Here is a 21,312-nt window from a genome sequence, read left to right as displayed (position 1 = left end):
CAACAGTTACAGAAATTCCATCTTAATATACACTATATCCACTTACTGACTGCTGCAATGAATCCATTGTGAAATCGGAAAGTCATAAGAGGTTCGGGTAAATTTCTCAAATACATTTTTAAAGCACTTGTTATAGTTTTAGTTTCCCATTCGACGGGATCGTCTAATAGTAATTTATCACCTTTTCTTCTATCCAGTCCCATATTTAATAATTTTGTCACTTTGGAACTAACACCTACAACCCTGTAAAAATGTAAAAAATTATTCAATCAGCTACCTTCAGAATTAAAAAAGTCAAAGACATCAAATAGGTTCCCAAGATTGACAAAGGAATTTCTGCTAAAAAGACATTATTCTGTGGCAGAATTCTACAATCTAACATTATTGAATTTAGTGTGAAGTAAGATATTATTATGTGTATGTCTCTTCTGTTTTAAAATTAGTTTTTTTAACAATTCTTAAAAAGGAAGATTAAATTGACGTTTCGACTTATTTTAGTCTTTTTTAAAATATGATACCTACATCATGAATATCAAAATAAGAATAAATTATTATGTTCGATTTCGATTATGAATTGAAGTTTTTTATGATAAGAACTGAAATTTTTATTTTTGTTTTCAATTTGATTATTTGGTACGGCAGTAATGCAATCATCTACATATTGGAAAAAGAATGGAATATTTATATCAAGTTTGCTTATAACAGTTTTCTTAAGATTTTCCATTACTAATTGTGCTATAACACTTGATATGGAAGCTCCTATAGCACAACCATCAATTTGTTTGTTAAACAGTTCACTTACCTATACAATCCTTGTTCCTCCAAGCCTCTACTCTCAAGAACTTCTATACACCTTTTTACAAACTGAATGCCATTATCATCTAGGGCCTTTTCTTCCACGTTTTTATTTACATTATTAGGAATTGTGTAAGTCTAAAAAATACATTGGGTCACATATTATAGGAATTATCAGCTTAATTAGGAAATTTGAAATATTCACAAATTGCGCTTAAAAAATAGATTTTATTTAGAATGCCATCATCTTCTATTTCCAAATAAAGGCATCGGTATATTCGAATATTGTGATTATCGCTGTGATATTAAAGTGGGAGAGTACAGTACTATTGTGCACAAAAGTAGAATAAAAAGGTTTAAAATAATAGTGATATTTTATTAGTTACTTTTAGTGATTCACAATGCATTTTTTAAAATCTTTATCTTTTGTCTACATTTCATTGTGGTCCACATTTATAGACTTTTTCCTTTATGACAATATATTTTGTCAAATTTATTTACGGTTTTTCTAGTTTTTATACATATTTCTCAAATTTACAAACATTTGTGACACTTCTCAGTTGACATTTGCTTGTCACCATGAGGCTTACTGAATTAGATACAAGGTATCACTTATTAACAATTAGTAGCTTGGGTTTGCCTGAAACGCAATAATCCTATCACCTGCTGGGCCTAATTCCATTCTTAAGCAGGATGTGACCTAAGTTGGAATTTCTGAAATCGTTGGTGATATTTTCTTCTTCTTTAATATATTTTCTAAATGCTGGAATGACTGTCCTATGTAATAAACATCGTCACAATCATTAGAAGGTACATTATTCGATAGTTGTGATAATGCTTACCAATGCTGCTACATAAATGTTTGAGAAAGAACAAATTTTAAAACATCTTAATTCAGTGCAATTGTCTTGCTCAATTAGTTAATAGGAGAGAAATGTTTAATGATTTAATTGATAATTTGCGCGCCTGCTACCTTTCTTGGATGTGGCAGCCGTTTCTCAGACTCCCCGTTAACTGTTACAACTAACGTAGACGCGAACAACTCCGCCACCAATTGGTTTTGATATAATAAAATCGACCCTTCCATCTACCGTCTTCTCTATTTGCATGTATTAGCACTAGAATTATATAGTTTTCCAAGAAAATGTGAGTACATTCTAAGGGACCATAACTGATTTAATGATTCTTTCTGTGTTTCACCTTAATTTGGCTTGTCCTGAGACTCACATGGATTAATCTTTGAGACAAGCAAATGACCACTGGGAGCGTCAAGCTAGTATCGATACAGTATGTATTGCAATGAAACACAGAAGTTCTGACAGTAGAGATAGCTGAAGAATTGTCCAAGAAACTTGAATGTATAGAAATTGACTCAGCAGAGAAAAGACATGAAGTTAAAACATATGTCCCCAACTTGATGATAGGGAGAAGCAGAAGCACTAAAAATAGTGTATGTCTTGAAAACTTTTATTTGTATAATAGCAGAAATTATTATTCCTTTAAATTTTGTTACTTGAAAGATAGAAGTTAACTTACGGGTTCTTTTCCGTCCATTATATCCATCCAAGCTTTTCTATCCTGATCTGACAGTGCTTGAAATGTAAATGTTACGTTAGGCTTATCCTCGGATAACAAATCAAAACAAAAACGTTTTTCTATAGAATCAGACATTCTTCGTACACATGAAGAAATAACCATCTTTTCAGGAGGCGGTAACTGTAAATTAAGAACATAGTGTAATCAAGATATATTTTCAGATATTGTTCGATTGATTAGAAACGGATTTTACAACTTACAGTTTTTGTTGTCAGCTGGTTATAGGGTAGCATGGTGAATATTTTCGTTTCCTTGTCATAACTACAATAATGCTTTGTCCAGGTAGTCCCGAAAGCCTCTGAGGAAAAAATATTTTATTTGGTATTTGTAAAAGTAATGAAAAAAAAAACTTAAAATACATCAACACTCTATGAGGAAATTGGAGAACACAAATACAATTTTATAGTGAAATATGTGTGGCAAAAAAATATAACACAATGAAAATTCTGGCATTTGATAAAAGCCTAGATATTTTAAAGAAACTCGGTAAAACGCAATCCTGAGAGCTTTCTTGTGTTAACTAGATAATTTTCGGCAATTTGAGACAATCCTGTGGGAGACAACTTATCTCATTTTGCCTGGTTATTTTGAAGTATTTTACAATTTTCTAGTTAAATTCTAATCACAGTTAGAAATAAGAAATAGATTTATTAACCACAGTGTTATTTCAAATAAATACATAAATAAACGTTTCTGAAATTAAACAAATACATAAGTGCATAGATATCTAAAGGTTTCTTTATCGGATCGTTTTTTCTTCGTTCGCTGTAAAATTATTGTAATTGTGTGTCGACCAACATTTTTGCTTCTAAGTGAACCTTATCGCTTGTTACTTGCATAATATCATCGCGATTATCACTCATTTTTCACTAATATACACCTAACGAACTTTAAAAAAATCGTACTATTTTAAGGTTATGTTATTGCTGATCAGCAAATGTGATATTACCGCGTTCGTCTTTTGACTAACTCATATTCGGCAAATTGTAAAATGCCTGAAACTAAGTAGGCCTAATGAGATACATATATTGCGTTTTGTCGGCGTTTTACAAGTTGCCAAAAAAAGGTCTCAGGATCACGAACTTAGGTCTCTTCTGTTTTAAAATTATTTTTTTTTTAATAATTTTTGAAGGACAGATAAAAATTGACGTTTTTTTCTACAGCATTTAACAGAGTTAAATGCTGTAGAAAAAAAGTTAGTTGAAAGAAAAGATCAAATCGAGAACAAATAATGTTCCGATCTTAATATTCTTAATATTCGTTAATAGCAAATTCAGCATCTAAGTCTAAATTCCATGTTTACTATTAGGTGAATTGTCTTACTTTTTTCCAGTAAAAATAAATATCCTTCCCGACATCCTTTAGCGTTCCTGATTGGTTCATCTTGTTTCTGTACTTCGGACATACGTTTTCTCAATATTTGACTGAAGTCATCAAAATTGTTTCTTGTTTTTTGAATTTTAGTTTGCAAATCTTTCCAATATGGATCACAATCACGTTTTAGCTCATATCCCTGAAATTTCATTTCAATTATTAAATTTAAATTAATACCAATTCACACGACAAAAATAGTAAATTTTACTAGTTTATATATTCTTCTTAACCTAGATAAAAAACAGGTGGGTTAAGTTCATTGAGAGTGATGGGTTCTTAGCGACCATTTGGGATAGACTTAAATAGTGAAAGTCAATGTCAAAGGGTTATTTTAAATATGTTTGTAGACTAATAAAAGTACATGATTAAACCAAATATGTTATTTGACGAATACTGTATGACTTTTATAAAGCCAATTCAGTGATTTAGAACTGTGTAAGTACCCTAAAGGCTTGAGATAAGGTATATGTTGAAAAGCTTGGAAGAAGAAATGTAAAGGATCCAAATCGACAATAACATCTGGTGATACACCCTCCATAATACATGCACATAACTAATAGTACAGGCAAATTAGGCGATTTTGAGCTAAAATCTTGAACCAAATTGGGCGGTTTTGATTTTCAGAGATATTGAATAAGTCTTAACAAAATTACGAGTATGGATTTTCGAAATTTTGCGACTTGAAACTCAAGAAAATCTTGAAACGCGAATAACTCGAAAACTAAGAGGATTTCTCTACAAAAAAGTATTCCAGGTATTTGTTCCTAACCTCAAAATTTTCACCTTAAAATTGGTTTATACATTCAAAAATATTTTGAGTGCTGGAGCAAAAAATGTACAGTAAAAAAATTCTATAAAGATTGGTCTTAAGCATTTTTCCCAGCCTCAAAATTTTCAACGTAAAATGGGTTCATGTACTCAAAAACCTTTCGAATTGCGGATAACTATTAGAGCTATGAGGATTTCGACACAAACTGCCGCGACAAAAAATGTGTAGCACAATATTCTGTAAAAAAGGTTATTTTTGATAAAGAAGGGACAGATGATACAGAAATAAACAGAGGAAGAATTAACTAAATTACTAAATGGGATGTTGACTGAAACTGAACAACACTGAAATGGGAAAACAAAGAAAACTGAGAATCTACAATGTAACAAATAGTAGTAAGTCGACGTATAGAACGTGGAGAACAATTAAAGAAAGAATATAGAACCTACGGAAATAAACGCCTTGAGAAAAATAAATAGAATTACACGGTTAGATCGAGTTAGATATGATACAATAAAAGGGAAAATGAACTTGGAAGAAAAAGTCATAGAACATATTGAGGAAAAGCAGTCGTTCGGACAAACTTTATTAAGACTACCCCTGTATTATTTTGTGTTCAAAACCATAGAAAGACCAAAGCGAATTGTTGGGAAAAAGCTAAATGACCGAATAAGATATGAGAGTAAATTGATTTCGCTCCAAGTTACTAGATAAGTTCAAAATAAATTGGGTTTAGGATATTTTCAAATATTGAATAGACAACATTATCAGAATTTACTCGATTGAAATAATTCAATCTATTTATACGATTGTTTACATGTGCCATTGTTTCCAAATTAAAAAGTATTACCTGATGATAAAAAGTGAACCAGGAATAAATGAAAGTTAATAAAGTTTCCACGAATTCAAATTTCTTCCTCTCGTGAACTTCCTGTATTAAATAAACGTAGTCCATACTCGCAGTGTAGAAATGACGTTCGGCCATATCCACTGATGCATCTGCCTGAAAATGTAATAAATAATAATAATTGAACTATACTGTGACGGATATACATCCGCACGCCATCTGACGGCGCTAATCATAATTTAATGTAGTGAAAACTATAGGGTATATATATATTAGTGGGTAACTATTGATCTAGATGTTTTTGTAAGAGGAAGTTAAATAAACAGAAGGTCTAGAATTATTTCAATAGTATATAAGGCAGGATCACAGTAGAGCAGTTAGTTGAATATCAAAAATACGCGGAGAACAATACAAGCAATCCGGGGCATAAAGAAGTGACATCTAGAGTGGAGTGTAGGTATTGTGTTGTAATTAGTGAAATAATTGTGGCGTAATAAAGTTTTAAGCATGAAATTAACTTGTACAATTTCATCCACGAACCTTACTCAAAAAACGTTACAGTATAATTTACAAATAACCTTTTTTTACTATAGAAATATTTTCGACGTATCAGCCCTAATCTTGACTATCAAAATATTTTTTTTTTGTTTTTAATTGTTAAATATGAGTTGATAAACGATCTAGCAATTCTGGTTTAAGCATTTTTGTGTATTGATTTCTTCTCAATCTATTTTTCTAATATTATGATGTTCGTCCTTCGGTAAACAAGATCACAATTATTGCAAGGAACTCCATACATAAAAATGAAAAAAATATTATTAAAAAAGACCTCAGCAGTTTGAAAAAAATTATAATTCCAATGTATGTATTTCATGAATAATTAAATATTCATTACATATGGACCACAAATCAAGACTTATTACTCAAGAACAAATAAATAGGAAGGTCTGAGAAAATTGAATAAAATTACTATTTACTTGACATTTACTATTAATTTGAGGTCACTATGAATCATGATAGTTGAAGATGTGCACCAAAAAAGGAAAGCAATGTACTTTCAAATCATTACCGAATGCTTTTGTTACCAAAATTGTATTTGTACGGCATTCGGCAAATGTGAAATCTAATTACGTGCATATATTTTTGATATCCGAGTTTATTGAACTTGTATTTTGATATAAGAAAGTTCGGTCAAGATGTATTAAATTGACAATAAGTTAATTTCGTTAGTCAAAACTACTTTTTTTATGACAATATAACAAAACGATGTTAAGAACTTGGCTGTTGCAGAGGATGTGTATCACAATTTTTCTGTCAAAATTAGACACTATTATTGAGTCAACAAGTGTATCACAAAGTACAATTAATTTGGGTACCCTGTACAAATTGACTCAATTGAATTGTAACTAAACAAGATAAAAATAAAAAACAGTACATGATTTCAAATTAACAAATAACCATTTTGGAGCGAAATAAAAAATACATCAATAATCAGTGTTCTGTAATAAGCAGTTGACTCGTCTATGCATGGAAAGGATAAGGCCGCTAGTGTGAGTTCCTGGAGGCTGATAGGACACAGTATGCCATCAAAATGAAATTGGCGAAGTTAAATAATGGGTTCAATGATATTTGAATATATTTATACTCTGGGATAGTATCTGGAATGGAAATAAGCAGCGTACGACGATTATACATTATACCTCCTCAAAATATTACTGTTTCCCCTTGGTTAGGGAACGACTAATAAGAATCGTCAAGCTCCTCAAAATAGCCATTAACTGCCGACATAAGCTCTTCATTGTTGGAAAATCTTTGACATCCGAGCGATTTTTTGAAGTCTTAGAACAGAAGATAATTCGAGGGGGTGAATCTGGTGAATAGGGTGCATGAGGTAGCAATCCAAACTTTAATTCATTAATTTTGGCCATTGCAATAACGGATGTGTGAGGTGGTGCATTGTTTTGATAAAACAACACTTCGTTCTTAGCCAAATGCGGCCGGGTTTACTTGATTTATCGATCAAACATTGCAATAAGTTCGCATAATACTCGCCGTTGATAGTTTTTCCCTTTTGAAGCTAGTCAATGAAAATTATCCCACGCGCAACTCAAAAAACCAACGCCATGACCTTGCCTGCAGGTAGAACGGTCTTTGCCTTCTTTGTAGTTGGTTCTCCCTTTTAAGTTCATTGTATTGATTGTTCTTTTGTTTCGGTTGTGAAGTGATGGATCCACGTTTCATCCATGGTTATAAAACGGCTCAAAAATAAGGCTATATTTCTGTGAAGCATTATCAAACACTCGATATGATGATCATCCAGTACCGCTTTGTGGATTTCTGGAGGTCGACCAATGCGATGCTTCTCTTCTTAATACATTTTCAAAATAAATAAATAAATTCAAAACGAAAATGATGATAGACAAGACAGCAATTCTCCACAAACATCAGAAATTGCAGGCTACAAAGTGGTAAACAATTTTAACTTTCTTGGTTCCTTAATTACCAACACTGGGAAATGCGAAAGCGAAATACTGAATAGAGGCTTTCGAAATATGAGTTTATAGATTACTTTTACGAGTATCATGGACAGAACACCAAACCAACGTATCCGTATTACAAGAAATTGGTCAACGTACAAGGCTGTTAACCATAATAAACCGCATGTATCTGCAGTACCTGGGACATATAGCTAGAAGATCAGGAACAATGGATCGATTAATCATAGAAGGGAAAATAGAAGGCAAACGGCCAAGATGCAAATTTTCAACTAGATGAATAGACCAAACAAAACCCTTAATAAATATGAGACTGCATCATGCCGAAAAGACTGCACAGGATAGGCAATAATGGAAACAACTGCTGAATCAAATATAACGCCATCACTAGGTCAGGCCAGGTACTTCTGGGACCATCATCGAATTCCGACCACTTGGCAGGAAATGAAAAATAAAATATCGATGGAAGTAATCGTTTAATCTTTGAATCAATAAAAAAGTAGCCTCTAAACATATATTATAAAATTGATTTGGCGTGATGATAAAACTTTCCTTTTTTAAAATATTCTAATTTTTTTTTTGGAAGACACGACCTTTCATATAAACCTTTAAAATAACGCATAAGACGTTTATGGCTATTAGAATGGCAAATTGTGTAATGCATTACACAAAACCCACTGTATCCATAACAATAGCCCACATCAGATTATGTCGACATTCAACAAGTGGCGCTTCAGAAATTTTGAATCATCTCCATAGCAATTACCCTTTAAAAATAGAATTTCTACTTATAACCCTGAAATTATCACACCCAGGTAACGTTCTTTTTATTAACGACAAACCTGTTAACGGAGATTATATTCGAATAATACACAATGAGAACAAACAATTAATTTCCTTGAAACTGAGAATTTGATCAAGCATAAATAACAACAGAACCAAATCCTAATTGACAAATAATAAAAAAAAACAATTTAGAAAAAATTTACAATCAGTATTAAAGTTTATTTATTGTTTAATTATTTATATAACAAAACTTTATAGTACGGGTGATTACGTTGTATTTATTTCGTATTACATTGTAGAGTGTAAAAAACTGTGACTTGATTTTATAGATCAATCGATATATACCTTCTACAAATATCAATAATTGTTGATTTTATATACAAACAAAAGGGAAAATATCCATTAACAATTGATAAACAATTAAGTAATTTGTTGCAAAATATCTTGAATGTTTAGAAATTTATAAAAACCTCCTTTTTTCTATAATTTGACTGTTTTGACTGAGAATTCGGAGTCAAATGAATCGTTTTCAGCATGTATGATTCAATTCTAACATACTTGTAGTTTATATCTTTTTCTAGAGGTAGATAGTGTCCGGAATTGACACTGTACGAGGGTAGTTTGATGGAAGAGTCATTTTTTAAACCACCTCAAAAAAACGTTTGTCTCTACTATAATCTTTTCATTTTTCGTTTCCTAGTCGTTTCCGAGATATTTGAAGTTTTAAATTATTATTGTATTTTTTAACAAGTTTTAATTATTTTATGTATAATTTTAGTAGGTTTTGTAATAAATTACACTTATTTAATTGTCATAAGTTAATTGTTGATACTTTCGAAAATCATTGATATGGCTCGTTCTAAATGTAATAATGAATAAATAAAACTTAGACCACACCTGCATCTCTAAAACTTTACAGAAAACATTTAATATCTGGATAATGATTAAGTTAAGATATGGGTTAAGTTATACATGAATTTGCCTTATTTTTTACCCCTGAATGCATTAAAATAGAAAAAACAGGGTGGTTGTAGTTAAAAAATAAAGAAATTTGATATTTATGAAGTTAAATTTTGAAAACTTTTAATACACACCCTGTATAAAATGAAAAAAATTTCAACATAGATTAAAATACGTCTAACCTTGCTAAAAGCAACCGAACAGAAACCATTTTCATATCTTTAAGGGTATCCTCGTAAAAAAACAATTTATAAGGGTCTGCAACTCAAAAAGTATGTATCAGGTAGAACCATAAGTCGGCCATCTTTGAAAATATTTTAGTTATTCGTATCCAAAAACCCAAACGTAGAATTTTCATGATTTTTCTCGTTGTGGGAGGTATAGTGATATAAATATCTTTAATTTCTTGTTTCGTAGACCTTTTGATATGTTTACGTTTCTAATTGTTCTTGATTTTAGCTCTCTTCTGTTTTAAAAATAGTTTTTTTTTCAATAATTTTTGAAAAACAGATAGAAATTGACGTTTCCACTTATTTATAGTGATATACCGATTGATATTTTCACAAGATTACGTTTGAAGGAATTTTTAATGCGAATGAGCTTTGGATCAGCATTAAGCAATCGAGGCGCCCACCTTGCTGATAGTTGCTTCATATCTAATCTTCCGTGAAAAATTCAGCAGCTTCCACCGATTGATTTATCGCTAAGTATAAAATTATGGCTTTTAGTAATTATTCCTGTTGTCAGCATCATCAGTGTTCATATGGTCAATTATATAAGCAGAAAAATACTTAAGAAGTATAAATCAGAACAGAGCAGAAGGAAATATTTTATCTTGATGAGACGTAGATTAATGAAGGTTATACAGTACCAAAAATGTGGCAAGACAAAAATATAACCAGTGCTCGACAAACATTCATGGTAGGCCTGTCAACTGGTATTAAGGTGCCTTCGGGTAAAGGGAAAATACTGATAATCGTCCATATTGGAAGCGAAGAGGGATTTTTAACAGAAGGTTTGCTAACCATAGAGAAGCCTTCAACTTCCCTTTCCTTTTTACGAGTATCCTACCGGGACGCCTTTGGCACACTATTTTCAGTGTTTGTGAATGGATAACAATAGGCTAATCCCATATATTGACCCCTACTCAGGTGGTACTACCTGCACTTGATAAAAAGAAATAATTTTACAATGAAATCAATGCCAACCTATGAAAGTGGCTTAAATATTCGTTGGGTCACTCTGTGGTCCATTTGCATACCTAATGAGGTTTTATTACTCTATACCTTTCTGAAATAAACTATAGACATATGCTTGTATTTTTGCAAAACTCCCATGATCCCAATTTGGGATCCATTTTATAGTCTGGGTGAAGTTGTATTCGAGTTCACTTTCACCACTTTTTCTGTCTTTATTCATCTTCTCGTCTGTTCTTTTGCATTATTTTTGTAATAATTTTATCTTCAGCCCACAATATGGTGTCCATGCTGCTATTCGCAGCGATCTCGTTCGCAACGAATTCGTTGCGTGTGCGCGGCGTGATCGTTGCGCGTCCGCTCTGCTTGAAGACGCTCGCGATCCCCAAGTTTGATAAGGCCGTTAGGCAATGAAAAATGTAATTAAAACGAACAAAAACATTCAATTTGCGTTACAACAAATATTTGATAATCGTGAAAAACTTGTAGATGTAATATGGGACAATATAGAAATGAAAATCGATCCAGGTTTTGACCAGTTTTCGGTTTAATTCGATTGAGAAACACCTGCATAGATTACATTAGAAGAATAAATAATTTACTTCGACGAAACAAAAATTTGATCGAAAAAACATTTCAATTTGAATATGAATATTTATTTGAATCCATAAAAAATGTATTGCTACAAGTGAATGGATTGCACGACATTCACATCACCTTCATTCAAAACTGCCTTCAACTTCAATTTGTTGTAATAGATCTTTTTTTACAGTATAAAAAAATATGTATTTGAGTATTATAAACAGTGTGGATAATTATTAATCTCAAGATTTCAAGATTAATAATAAGTTACTGTTTTATAAATCAATATCTCAATTTGGTACTAATTGTTAAATTATAAAAGATGTAATCATACCTTCCATCTGGATACATATTTTTTATGAATTCCCTCCAAAAACACTCGATCACATGTTCAATATAAGATAAGTGTACCGCCCTCGGTAATCTTTCAAAAGATTATTAGAAGACCGTTCTACGTAAATTTTTACACTAGATGATACAATGAAGCTTATTGCATTTTTTTAAAAAACACAATGCGTTCCTCGAAATGGTAGTGTTTGATATCTAGGTAACGAGGGAATGAATGTGTTGCGCACCCTCACGAATATCATTTAATGACGTAAACGGTTCGATACGCCGTCGAGTCACAACAGTGACGTCAGATATTACGTAGTCTCGAAAGTTCATAGACTAGAGAAACTTGGAAATGGAATATGGCGATAATTGGTTTTTCTGTTAAGGGAAAACGTATGACATTTTATCTCTCTAGAGAAATAAGAAAAAATTACTTTTTGTAATCGGAAAAAAATCCGTTTCAAATGAAAATAACGACAATATTTCGTTTTATTTTAATATTGTACAGGGTCGATCCCGGTATAGGCAGCGGTAGATTTAACAGCAGGCAAATTTTGCTAAAATTTTTGTTTATTTCAATCAGTTTTGAAATTTTTACAAGAGTAGAAATCATTTTATAAAAATTGAAATATACGAGGATATATTGAAAAATTCTTAGCCTACTATAGAACAAAACAAAATTTCAACGTCAAAATATTTTATTACTCAAAATATTCTCCTCTTAATTGGATACAATTATTACAGCGAACCTGTAATATTACAATCCTGTGCTATGCTGACGATGCTGTGCTGGTTGCAGAAAACGAAGATGACCTCCAAAGGCTGCTATATCGCTTTAATTGCACAGCAAAACGTAGATGACAAAATAATTCAGCAAGAAATGAAATTCAAATATCTGGGTATAGAACTATCCGGATATGGTGATATTGAGACAGAGGTAAGGCAGCAAACAATAAAAACAACAAGAGCAGCTGGATATCTAAACGACACTATATGGAAAACCAAATACATAAGTAATGAAGCCAAGTCAAGAACCTACAAAACTGTAATCAGACCCATAATGACGTACACAGCTGGAAACAAGAGAAATGAAAGTCCTACGATAAATTACTGGAAAAACGCTCCTAGACAGGGAACGTTGCGACGACATAAGGCAAAAATGCAGAGTGGAAAATATTAACGAACGGGTACTGAGCAGAAAGCGCGAATGGGACGAACACATAAGTAGAATGAGCGAGGAAAGAATAGTAAGGATAGCCACTCACCACTGAGGAGAAGAAGTATGGGAAAGCCACGAAAAAGATTTAGTGGTAATTGAGGCAATGGGGATGCTGCGAAGAATGAACAGGCAATCTGCCTAAAATGGATTAGGAAGAAGAAGAAGACGTAACCTGATAACATTAATTGTGTAAACTCAGACAAATTTGATTTATGTTTGGGCTTGAAATTTGGCTTGCAACTAGCCAATGAACGGACCAGCTTTTTTTGTCTGATTTTGCAATATATAAAACTTTATATATCAAGCGCATCGGTCGCGATTTTCTTTGTTGCCAGATGCCCGATCGACAATTATCGACATTGTTATCATAAAGTTTGACATATTTAATGGTGAAGTACTCAGAACGTTGTTTACAGATACTGGAAACATTCATCTTGGTAAAAAAATGGAATTTAAACATTTTCTTGCAATGATTTTCTATGACTTTCTCAACTTGGAACAAACTAAGAGCAGTGATACGATCAACTCGATTGGTGATGAAGCCTCAACCACCGTATGGGTCTTTCAAGACGACCCAAATCCAACAAAAGTTGCTCGCGAACAAAGCACTTTGAAGCAAATGGTCGTTGTTTTTTCGGAATGACTGGACATGTGACCACCATTCCATTAGAGCAACGTAGATCGGTCAATTCTGATGGTAAACCAGCATATGTTTGTCAGAAGTATTAAAAAAAATCAGGGAAACCAATACAATCGCAGAAGACGAATCATTCTCCACCACGGCAATGCGAGCTCTCACACATCAGTTCAAACAAAAACGTTTTTGAACAGTCGAGACATCGAATTGATGGGTGATCCGATGTACAGGCTTTGTTAGACATTCAATGATTTCTTCTTATTGCCGCAGATCAAAAATAAATTGCGAGGTCAACGTTTTTCTGAACCTGAAGAAGCGGTTGATCACATATTTTGGAGGTATCTCAATCGGAATGGAAACAATGATTCACAATTGGTTCAAACGCGTACAAAAGTATATTGACTTTGATGGGGAATATTTTAATAAACAATAAAACCATTTCCAATTGAAAATATTTGTTTTTATTTGTTCATCTCAAAACTTAGTAGCAACCATCGTTTATTCAAGATTCCCCGCGGATCCTTTATAGATTTTGAACTTTATAATTATATCGGATGCCGCATAGGATTTTTTTCTCCTACTTAACCAATTTATAAACAGGAAAATGTGGGAAAACACTTTTCAAATGTTCTTTTCTTTAGTTCTGATTCAACATACAATAATACTGGTAACATAATGGAGGTAAGTATGGGGAAAAAATAATAACAACAACGCTAGAGGTGACCTTCTCCAATGAAGTTCATGTGGGCCCCACACACACCTCATACATTTTTGGCTCGCCGTAAAATTTTACAAAATTTTAGTATGTAGTAGATTTTAACTTTCCCACAAAAAGTTGGTCCAGCTTATATAACTATTTTTAGAGATGCAGGCCAAAGAAATATATCGTCTATTTATTGTGTTATATTAAGCAAACAATACAAAAATTAAATTAAAAGATAATAAATATTGGTTGGAATTTTTAATGCGAGCGAGCTTTTGGACAGTATTAAGCAATCGTGATACCCACTTTACAGATAGTTTCTCATGTATCATTTGGTGCAAAATATTGAGGTTCCAATTGAAATATTCATTTCATTAATCATATTACGTATTTTTAAGTGACAAGTCTTAAGTATAAGGGCGCGAATTTTTCAACTATTTATTAACCTCTAAGAAGTTCCTTTTCGGTCAAATCGCGCTCGTATTTGTCAGGTAAATATTATAATTGTTAATGTAGTTTTTTTTAATGTTATCCTATAGTTTCAGTATTCAAACTAGCAACAAAATTGTCGTATAAATACTTTTTCATTTCTATGAATAATATTTTTAGGATTTTATCATGAAATAATAAAAAAAGCACGTTTCCTCTATTTTAATTGAAATAATAACGGTACTTGTATCAAAACAAATGATAATTACTAGCCAGTAATTATTTTGTATAATAAGTAATATTTATTTTTTTCTACTATTTTATGTTGAAGATATGTCACGTTCAATTAATTGTATTATTGAACTAACAAAAATAATTGAATTTTTTAAAAAAAGGAATTCTGGAACTATCACAACTTGGGAAAAAATTTTGATTTTAATTACTTTATTATTTAATAACGATAATATTTGATAGTAAGGTCAAAAACTTATCTTTTTCTAAAAACACAGTTTCTTAAAAATGAGCAAAAAAAGAAAAGTAAGTAAAAGGCTCTAGCAAAAAAACTGTAGCTTCGATTCTTTTTCTGACTTTAGCATTTCAAAGCCATTATCCTTAATTTTATAACGACTGGTCTATGTTGTTATTGCGTTATTTTTTAATGTAATGAAAAAATAACAAACTCATATACGTGCGCCGTTTTTTTTTCAACCACCGATCGCTACGTGTAGAGACTACGCGGGCAGAAGAAAGCCCTCACACTACACACTCCGCCATTGGTGACATTCAGGCGTCAGTCGGCGTTGCGCCACAACCACGTAAACATGTCCGCCATTATTGATGCTTCCGCCCAGTGTGAATTGCGAAGTGTGATTCGTTTTCTACAGGCTGAAGGCCATAGTGCTGCAGAAAATCCATCGGAGAATGAATCGTGTGTATGGGGAAAACTTCATGAGTGATGGTATTGTGCGTGAATGGTGTCGAAATTTTAAAGATGGCAGTAATGATGTGCATGATGAAGGGGACCAAGGACGCAAATCTGTCGTTTCAGATGACCTGGTTCAACGAGTTAACAGAAAACCGCAGATTCACCATCACCGAACAAATGCAAGAAACATTATATGCGTGCTTATCCCAGCTATAGTTCATTACGACAAGCGAACGCAAACAAAACTCGTGCACATTACGAGAGTTGATACTTAATTTTTGGGATATCGCAACACAGATGGGATTATGTCAAATCTGCGATTGCCATCATCAAAGTTTGCCATTTTTAACGATGAACGTACTTAAAACGTGTTGTCATATGAGTGCCATTTGAGTTGTTTGCAGATACTTTTAAAGAGAGAGATAAAATACAGCTGCACAACCCGACGAGGAGAAAGGAAATTTCTCCAAAATTACAAAAATCCTGGGAATGTCCATACATAATCAAGAAAAAGATGTCCTATCGCATAAGCAGAATTAGAAAAACTCGAATAGTAGATCCCAACCCTCGGGAAGACGCTCAGAATCTAACACAATTCGCGGTACATCTTCTACCTGGTAACCAAAAATGAATTTCAAAATCGATCCACCTTCCGCGATGTGTGGGAAATGCCTCCGCGACCATGTGTTATAAACCAACGTGAAGAATCTCTATGACCAAGATAGCAAGTAACCAGTTGGATTGGCGAGTTGTTAGTAACATGGTAGAGGTGATATTCTAAGATACCGGGGTTCACATATTAATTTGCAGCTATGCACTCCATCATCAGCATCAGTTGCATATTTTAACATCCAGTCGCAGCATACATGAAATCTAGGAGGAACTTCATTTTAAGGAGGGGGTAACGCTGCGAACTCGTCCACGACATGGACTGTGAAGCCAGTCCTGTTCTTTTATAATGGAAGTCTAAAATTTGGAGAATGAATACGCCTGTTTGCAGAATTCATATGATGTTTGTTTTCAATCATAGCGGCGATTTTTTGTATCGTTTTTTTTTAAATCAATTTCTAGGAATACTCTATTATAAATATGTGTTTATTAAGTATCGAGAGTTAGTTTATAATTAGGTCGTAGTGAACGAAACGAAATAGTAAAAAGTAAGCGATGAATTTAAATAAATTATAAAAAGTCGTGAAGATTTAATCATATAAGTAGTGATGAGTTAATTGTTATAATGTCTAGTGTAAATTTATAAATAAATTGAGTAATAGACGGTGTGTATAAATTAACCCCACCGCACCGTTAGAAATAGTTTAAACAAATAAGAAAAACATTACATTATAATATAATAAAATCCGAATTAGTTAATATTATCAATACTCATACAAGCGCAGGATATGTTAAAAGTTAATATCAAAAAAAGTATCTTATCGCTTACAACCTTGATTTTCGATTGCGAATCGTTGATATCAATCATTTATGTTTTACTAGATTGGAAATCTATAATTAGTTTTTATCTAATGACATTTTATTCAGGAAATAACAGATATTTCATTGGACAACGTAATTGCTTTACGTAAATAAATATAGTTTAAACAAATACGCTTTTAAAGAACATCAAACTAGGAAGTAGAAAATATTTTTTTAAATAAGCTTAAAACAATAATAAATGAAAAATGCTAGTATTTTTTGTGAAAAAAAGTTGATGTGATTATGGATAGGTATGTCCTTACAATGTTAAGGATCGGAGAGAACTAACTACCTAAACTTAATATATTTTGGGTTTGTATTATCGATTTTATATTTAAACTTATACCTGCTTTTATGACCTGTAGCTCGAAAACCTTTTTTTCTTTATTTTAGGAAATACAAAAATAACAATACATCCTCATAAGACTAATGACTATTGGACATTATTAGATTGAACAATGAAATTACAAGGAAGACGCCCATTGCACGCCAAGACAATGGACCGTGTCAAATGTTGATAACAGTTCAATAAATTGAATATTTTTCAGATGTGACCTTCAACGACCACAGAATATTTTCGGACATGAAGAAAGAAATATAAAATCAGTAAGACAACACTAAAACGGAAACACAACAAAAATTATTCCTTAATAATGACAGAAATATTGGAAAAGTGTTGGGACCCTCGATGGAAACTAACTATATTGATGAGTAGCATTGAAACTTGTTTTTTATATACTAGACCAAAGAGTTAAATATTAGTGCATACCTCTTGAAGGGAATTCGTCTTTTTTGTCGTCAAATTCAAGTAACGTTCTTGATTTTGACAGAATTTCGCAGTCTGTTTCTCAAATTTCTTCTTCTCATTTTTAGCTCCTCCAATATACTTCTTGCGAAAATCTTCTAAAGGTTTAACTACACAAGAGTTGGCATTTTCTAACTGTAACAGAAATAAAATTGAGTTAGACATTATTATATCGCAAAATCTAAATGTTTCCTACAATTTTCATAAATGTACGTGAGCTAATAAAAGTTTTCAGTATTAGACTTTTATAACCATAAGCTTGTTACGTTTTTCTTCAAACATTTTGAATATTCCCACAGTAGTCACTTCGCATTTATTTATTCTAACTTTCAAGAGAAATTAATTTGTTATCGACCTCCCACTCCATTCGAGAAATTCAATAAAACCTCAAAATTGATTCGAATTATTCCTCTACCTATCGACACTTCAAGCAAAAGTGAATTTTAATAAATTTGTGGTGATTTTATTCTCTATATTCACTGGTTTTTATTTGATTTTTTTAATGGGTTCACACAAATTTCAGTTATCTTTCTGGATTTCCTTTCGGTTTAAGCAAATTTTGTACAATAGTTTTTTTATGAATTCGTATTTTCTATTTATTTGGGGAACAGAACGAATACAGTAGAACAGATTCCTGTTTGGTTATATTTTAAAAAATATAGATTCATTATTTTATATATTAGAGCATAAGCTCCTTTTGCACAAATCTGTTCTTTCAACTCGTTCTTTTTTCAGTAATTTTCATCTGTGTTCCCGTTTCATTCCTCATTATATTTTTAACCGTAGTTCTACAGCTGCCACGTTGGGAGTTTCCACAATAACCACCAGACTACAAACTCAACCTCAACTCTATCATCTGGGAATCCAGTTGAGAGCTGCAACCATCCCGGATTTCCATAGATAAGTCCCTATCTTTAATATATAGACAAGTCTGAGTTGTTTTTAATTTATAACTACTTTTGTTCGTTGTGCTCTTTTGGATACGCAGTCAATGCGAATTTATTAATTTTTTAATAAATTTATTCGTTGCTGAAACTTTTGTTCTCAACAACAAATATTAATTTGGATAATCGTGTCCGGGAATAATTTTAGATTGTTTAATTTTTATTTTAATTTAATTCATAAGGTGTTTCCAGCTTTTCCACTTTTTCATTTACATTTAACTTGGTTCGTTAAAAAGCTGGTGGCGTCCAATTTAATATTAATTGTTTTGAGTACCAGCTTTTATATACTTTAACTGAGATCGAATACCACTTCCTGAGGAAGAGTCTCCTGCCGAGGATTCAAGGTTACAGAACTATATAAAAAGGTTTCGGCTAACCAAAAGCCCTGTGCATTAAAAAATAACATATCCGTATCATAAGATCTTTGTACCTTTTTGCCAGTAAGCCAGCTAGAAATTTTGGTTTATTTTTATTCCAAGAAATTTCAAATAAAATACGATTTTACTTTTTTCCATTTAGTACGCTGGTCCAAGTTGTGTATTCTTAACAATTTAGTTTAGTTGCAGCTTACAAGGTTAGTTGGAGTAAGGGGGGTTTGTTGGAGTAGGCCCTGATATAGGAATAGCTCCTCTGCAGGGCCGGGGTTGTAGTGGTTGCGTGGGGTTGTGTTTGCCTAACTATTTCTGAAGGGAGATTTCGGCCAGAAGAAAACGACGATGTAAACAAAAACGGCTCTTCTCGCTTTGGGTTTTTTCTATTTTTTGTGCAATTTTATTTATTTATTTTTTTGATTTTAAAGGGGGCGGGCGAGTTCAGCTGCGGCTACATTATTCCCGATGGTCGGTCATTTGGCTGGAGAACCGGTTCACCAGGTTGCAGGGAAACCGCAGAAAACCTCCAACATCGACGATATTAACAATGAATGAAAAATGTAACGTTATCTCCTGGACTATAACTTTTGTTTTAACAGTTTTCACTTTAAATCTGTTAGTTTTAAATGTCCAAAGACAATCTAACACACCACTCAATAAGTCGTGTGACTAACTAAGAAAAACAATCTCCTTCAAGAGCAATACAATAATTACAACGTTTCTCTAATTTTTCGATGCCGTGCTTTTAGAAGGAATTGTCAATTGCTTCCTTATTTGAATTGGCAGTGAGCATTTTTTGCGATCAGTCAATAGTCAGTAGTCACTGGGGGTCAGATCTGGACTCTACGTTGGAAGAGGAAGCAATTCGTGTAATTCGTTCAATTTAACCACCGTTGCTATCGATTTGTGGATCGGTGCATTGTCTTGGTAAAACTGTAATGTGTCTTCAGGCTAACCGATGATGGTTGACCATATTCGTTGTATTAAATCGTCAAAACTACTTTGAAATAAACTATTTATTAAATAATAGAATAAGTAGTCAATTTGGTTTCAATAATCTGACAAATATACTCGAACTAACGCCAGAATATTTATCTCTCTGTTTTCAGACCGCTCTTAAATACTGAAAAATCCTATTGTAAGAAAGGTAATAATTATCAATATGTATGATCATTGGAGTCACATTGATACAAAATAAAGTACGTAATTTGATACCTTAATGGAACTCAAGTATCCAAAAGACAATCGGAATCAATCATCTATGATGTGGGTCCCCATTAAGATCGTGTACCATATACAATAAACCTTGAATTCAAGTAGCTAAATTTATGATTGTTCACACACAAATTAATATAATACAGAAATTTGGTAACCCGAGAGAATACGTTAATGGAGAGTAAAAATAATGAACGTTATTGTATCCTTCAAGAAAATGACCAACAGATTTACACACTCTGTCTAGGTTACATTTGTGCAATGTTTTAAAATTTAAATAATTTTAAATGGGAAATTATTATGTCAAAACAGGACCAGTGGTTTTTCTTCTACATATGAGGCCGTTTTTCTTTGATATTTGCATTCAAACGATTCAAAAACTTTATTGATTAGAGTAACCACCAATTGGACGACCAGAACGTTCATCATCTTTGGTGTCTGTACGACCACGTTTAAATTCCTCACACCGATAACAAATGGTTCTTTTCGTTGGAGCAGATAACACTTTTAAAGCAATTGCTGAGCTTGTACAGTATTTTTTCACTATAAAGCAATGATAAATTAACAGAGGAAATTGTTTTGATTTATTGTTTCCAAAATAACAGAAGTAGCTTCAGTTAAATGGCTGTCACTTTTTTGACTAATCGAAATGTCATGAAATTTTACACATAGTCTTTTAAAGTGTGTACTTCATATAGGTCATATGGAGTTGCGCCATCTGTGTGTTAGTCAGACGACTTATTAAGTGATGTAATATATCAGTTTCAATCATGAATAATGTTTTTCGCGTGAAAATTTTATATGTCAAATAATAATAAAACATTCATTACTATCTGTGTGTTTCTATCAGAGTTTTCACTA

At 32.4% G+C, this 21,312-nt stretch overlaps 1 protein-coding gene across 4 annotated transcripts in view; it reads right to left on the bottom strand.

Moving 5' to 3' along the window:
* Nucleotides 1–21,312, bottom strand: part of LOC130896204 (rho GTPase-activating protein 26) — a 45,012-nt gene that overhangs the window by 16,594 nt on the left and 7,106 nt on the right. For all 4 annotated transcript variants that reach the window (XM_057804130.1, XM_057804132.1, XM_057804133.1 and 1 more), the window contains exons 3-9: nucleotides 17,886–18,056; nucleotides 5,385–5,537; nucleotides 3,715–3,904; nucleotides 2,592–2,689; nucleotides 2,332–2,511; nucleotides 803–933; nucleotides 47–243 (exon numbers count right to left, since the gene is read on the bottom strand). In XM_057804130.1, coding sequence (XP_057660113.1) covers nucleotides 47–243; nucleotides 803–933; nucleotides 2,332–2,511; nucleotides 2,592–2,689; nucleotides 3,715–3,904; nucleotides 5,385–5,537; nucleotides 17,886–18,056 — 1,120 coding nt within the window. The remainder of the gene's footprint in view (nucleotides 1–46; nucleotides 244–802; nucleotides 934–2,331; nucleotides 2,512–2,591; nucleotides 2,690–3,714; nucleotides 3,905–5,384; nucleotides 5,538–17,885; nucleotides 18,057–21,312) is intronic.

The sequence above is a fragment of the Diorhabda carinulata genome, chromosome 7 (genome assembly GCF_026250575.1).
Source record: "Diorhabda carinulata isolate Delta chromosome 7, icDioCari1.1, whole genome shotgun sequence".
NCBI classification, from domain to species: Eukaryota; Metazoa; Arthropoda; class Insecta; order Coleoptera; family Chrysomelidae; genus Diorhabda; species Diorhabda carinulata.
Note: the sequence above shows the minus strand (reverse complement) of the source record. Positions and strands in the feature narration are given on the sequence as shown.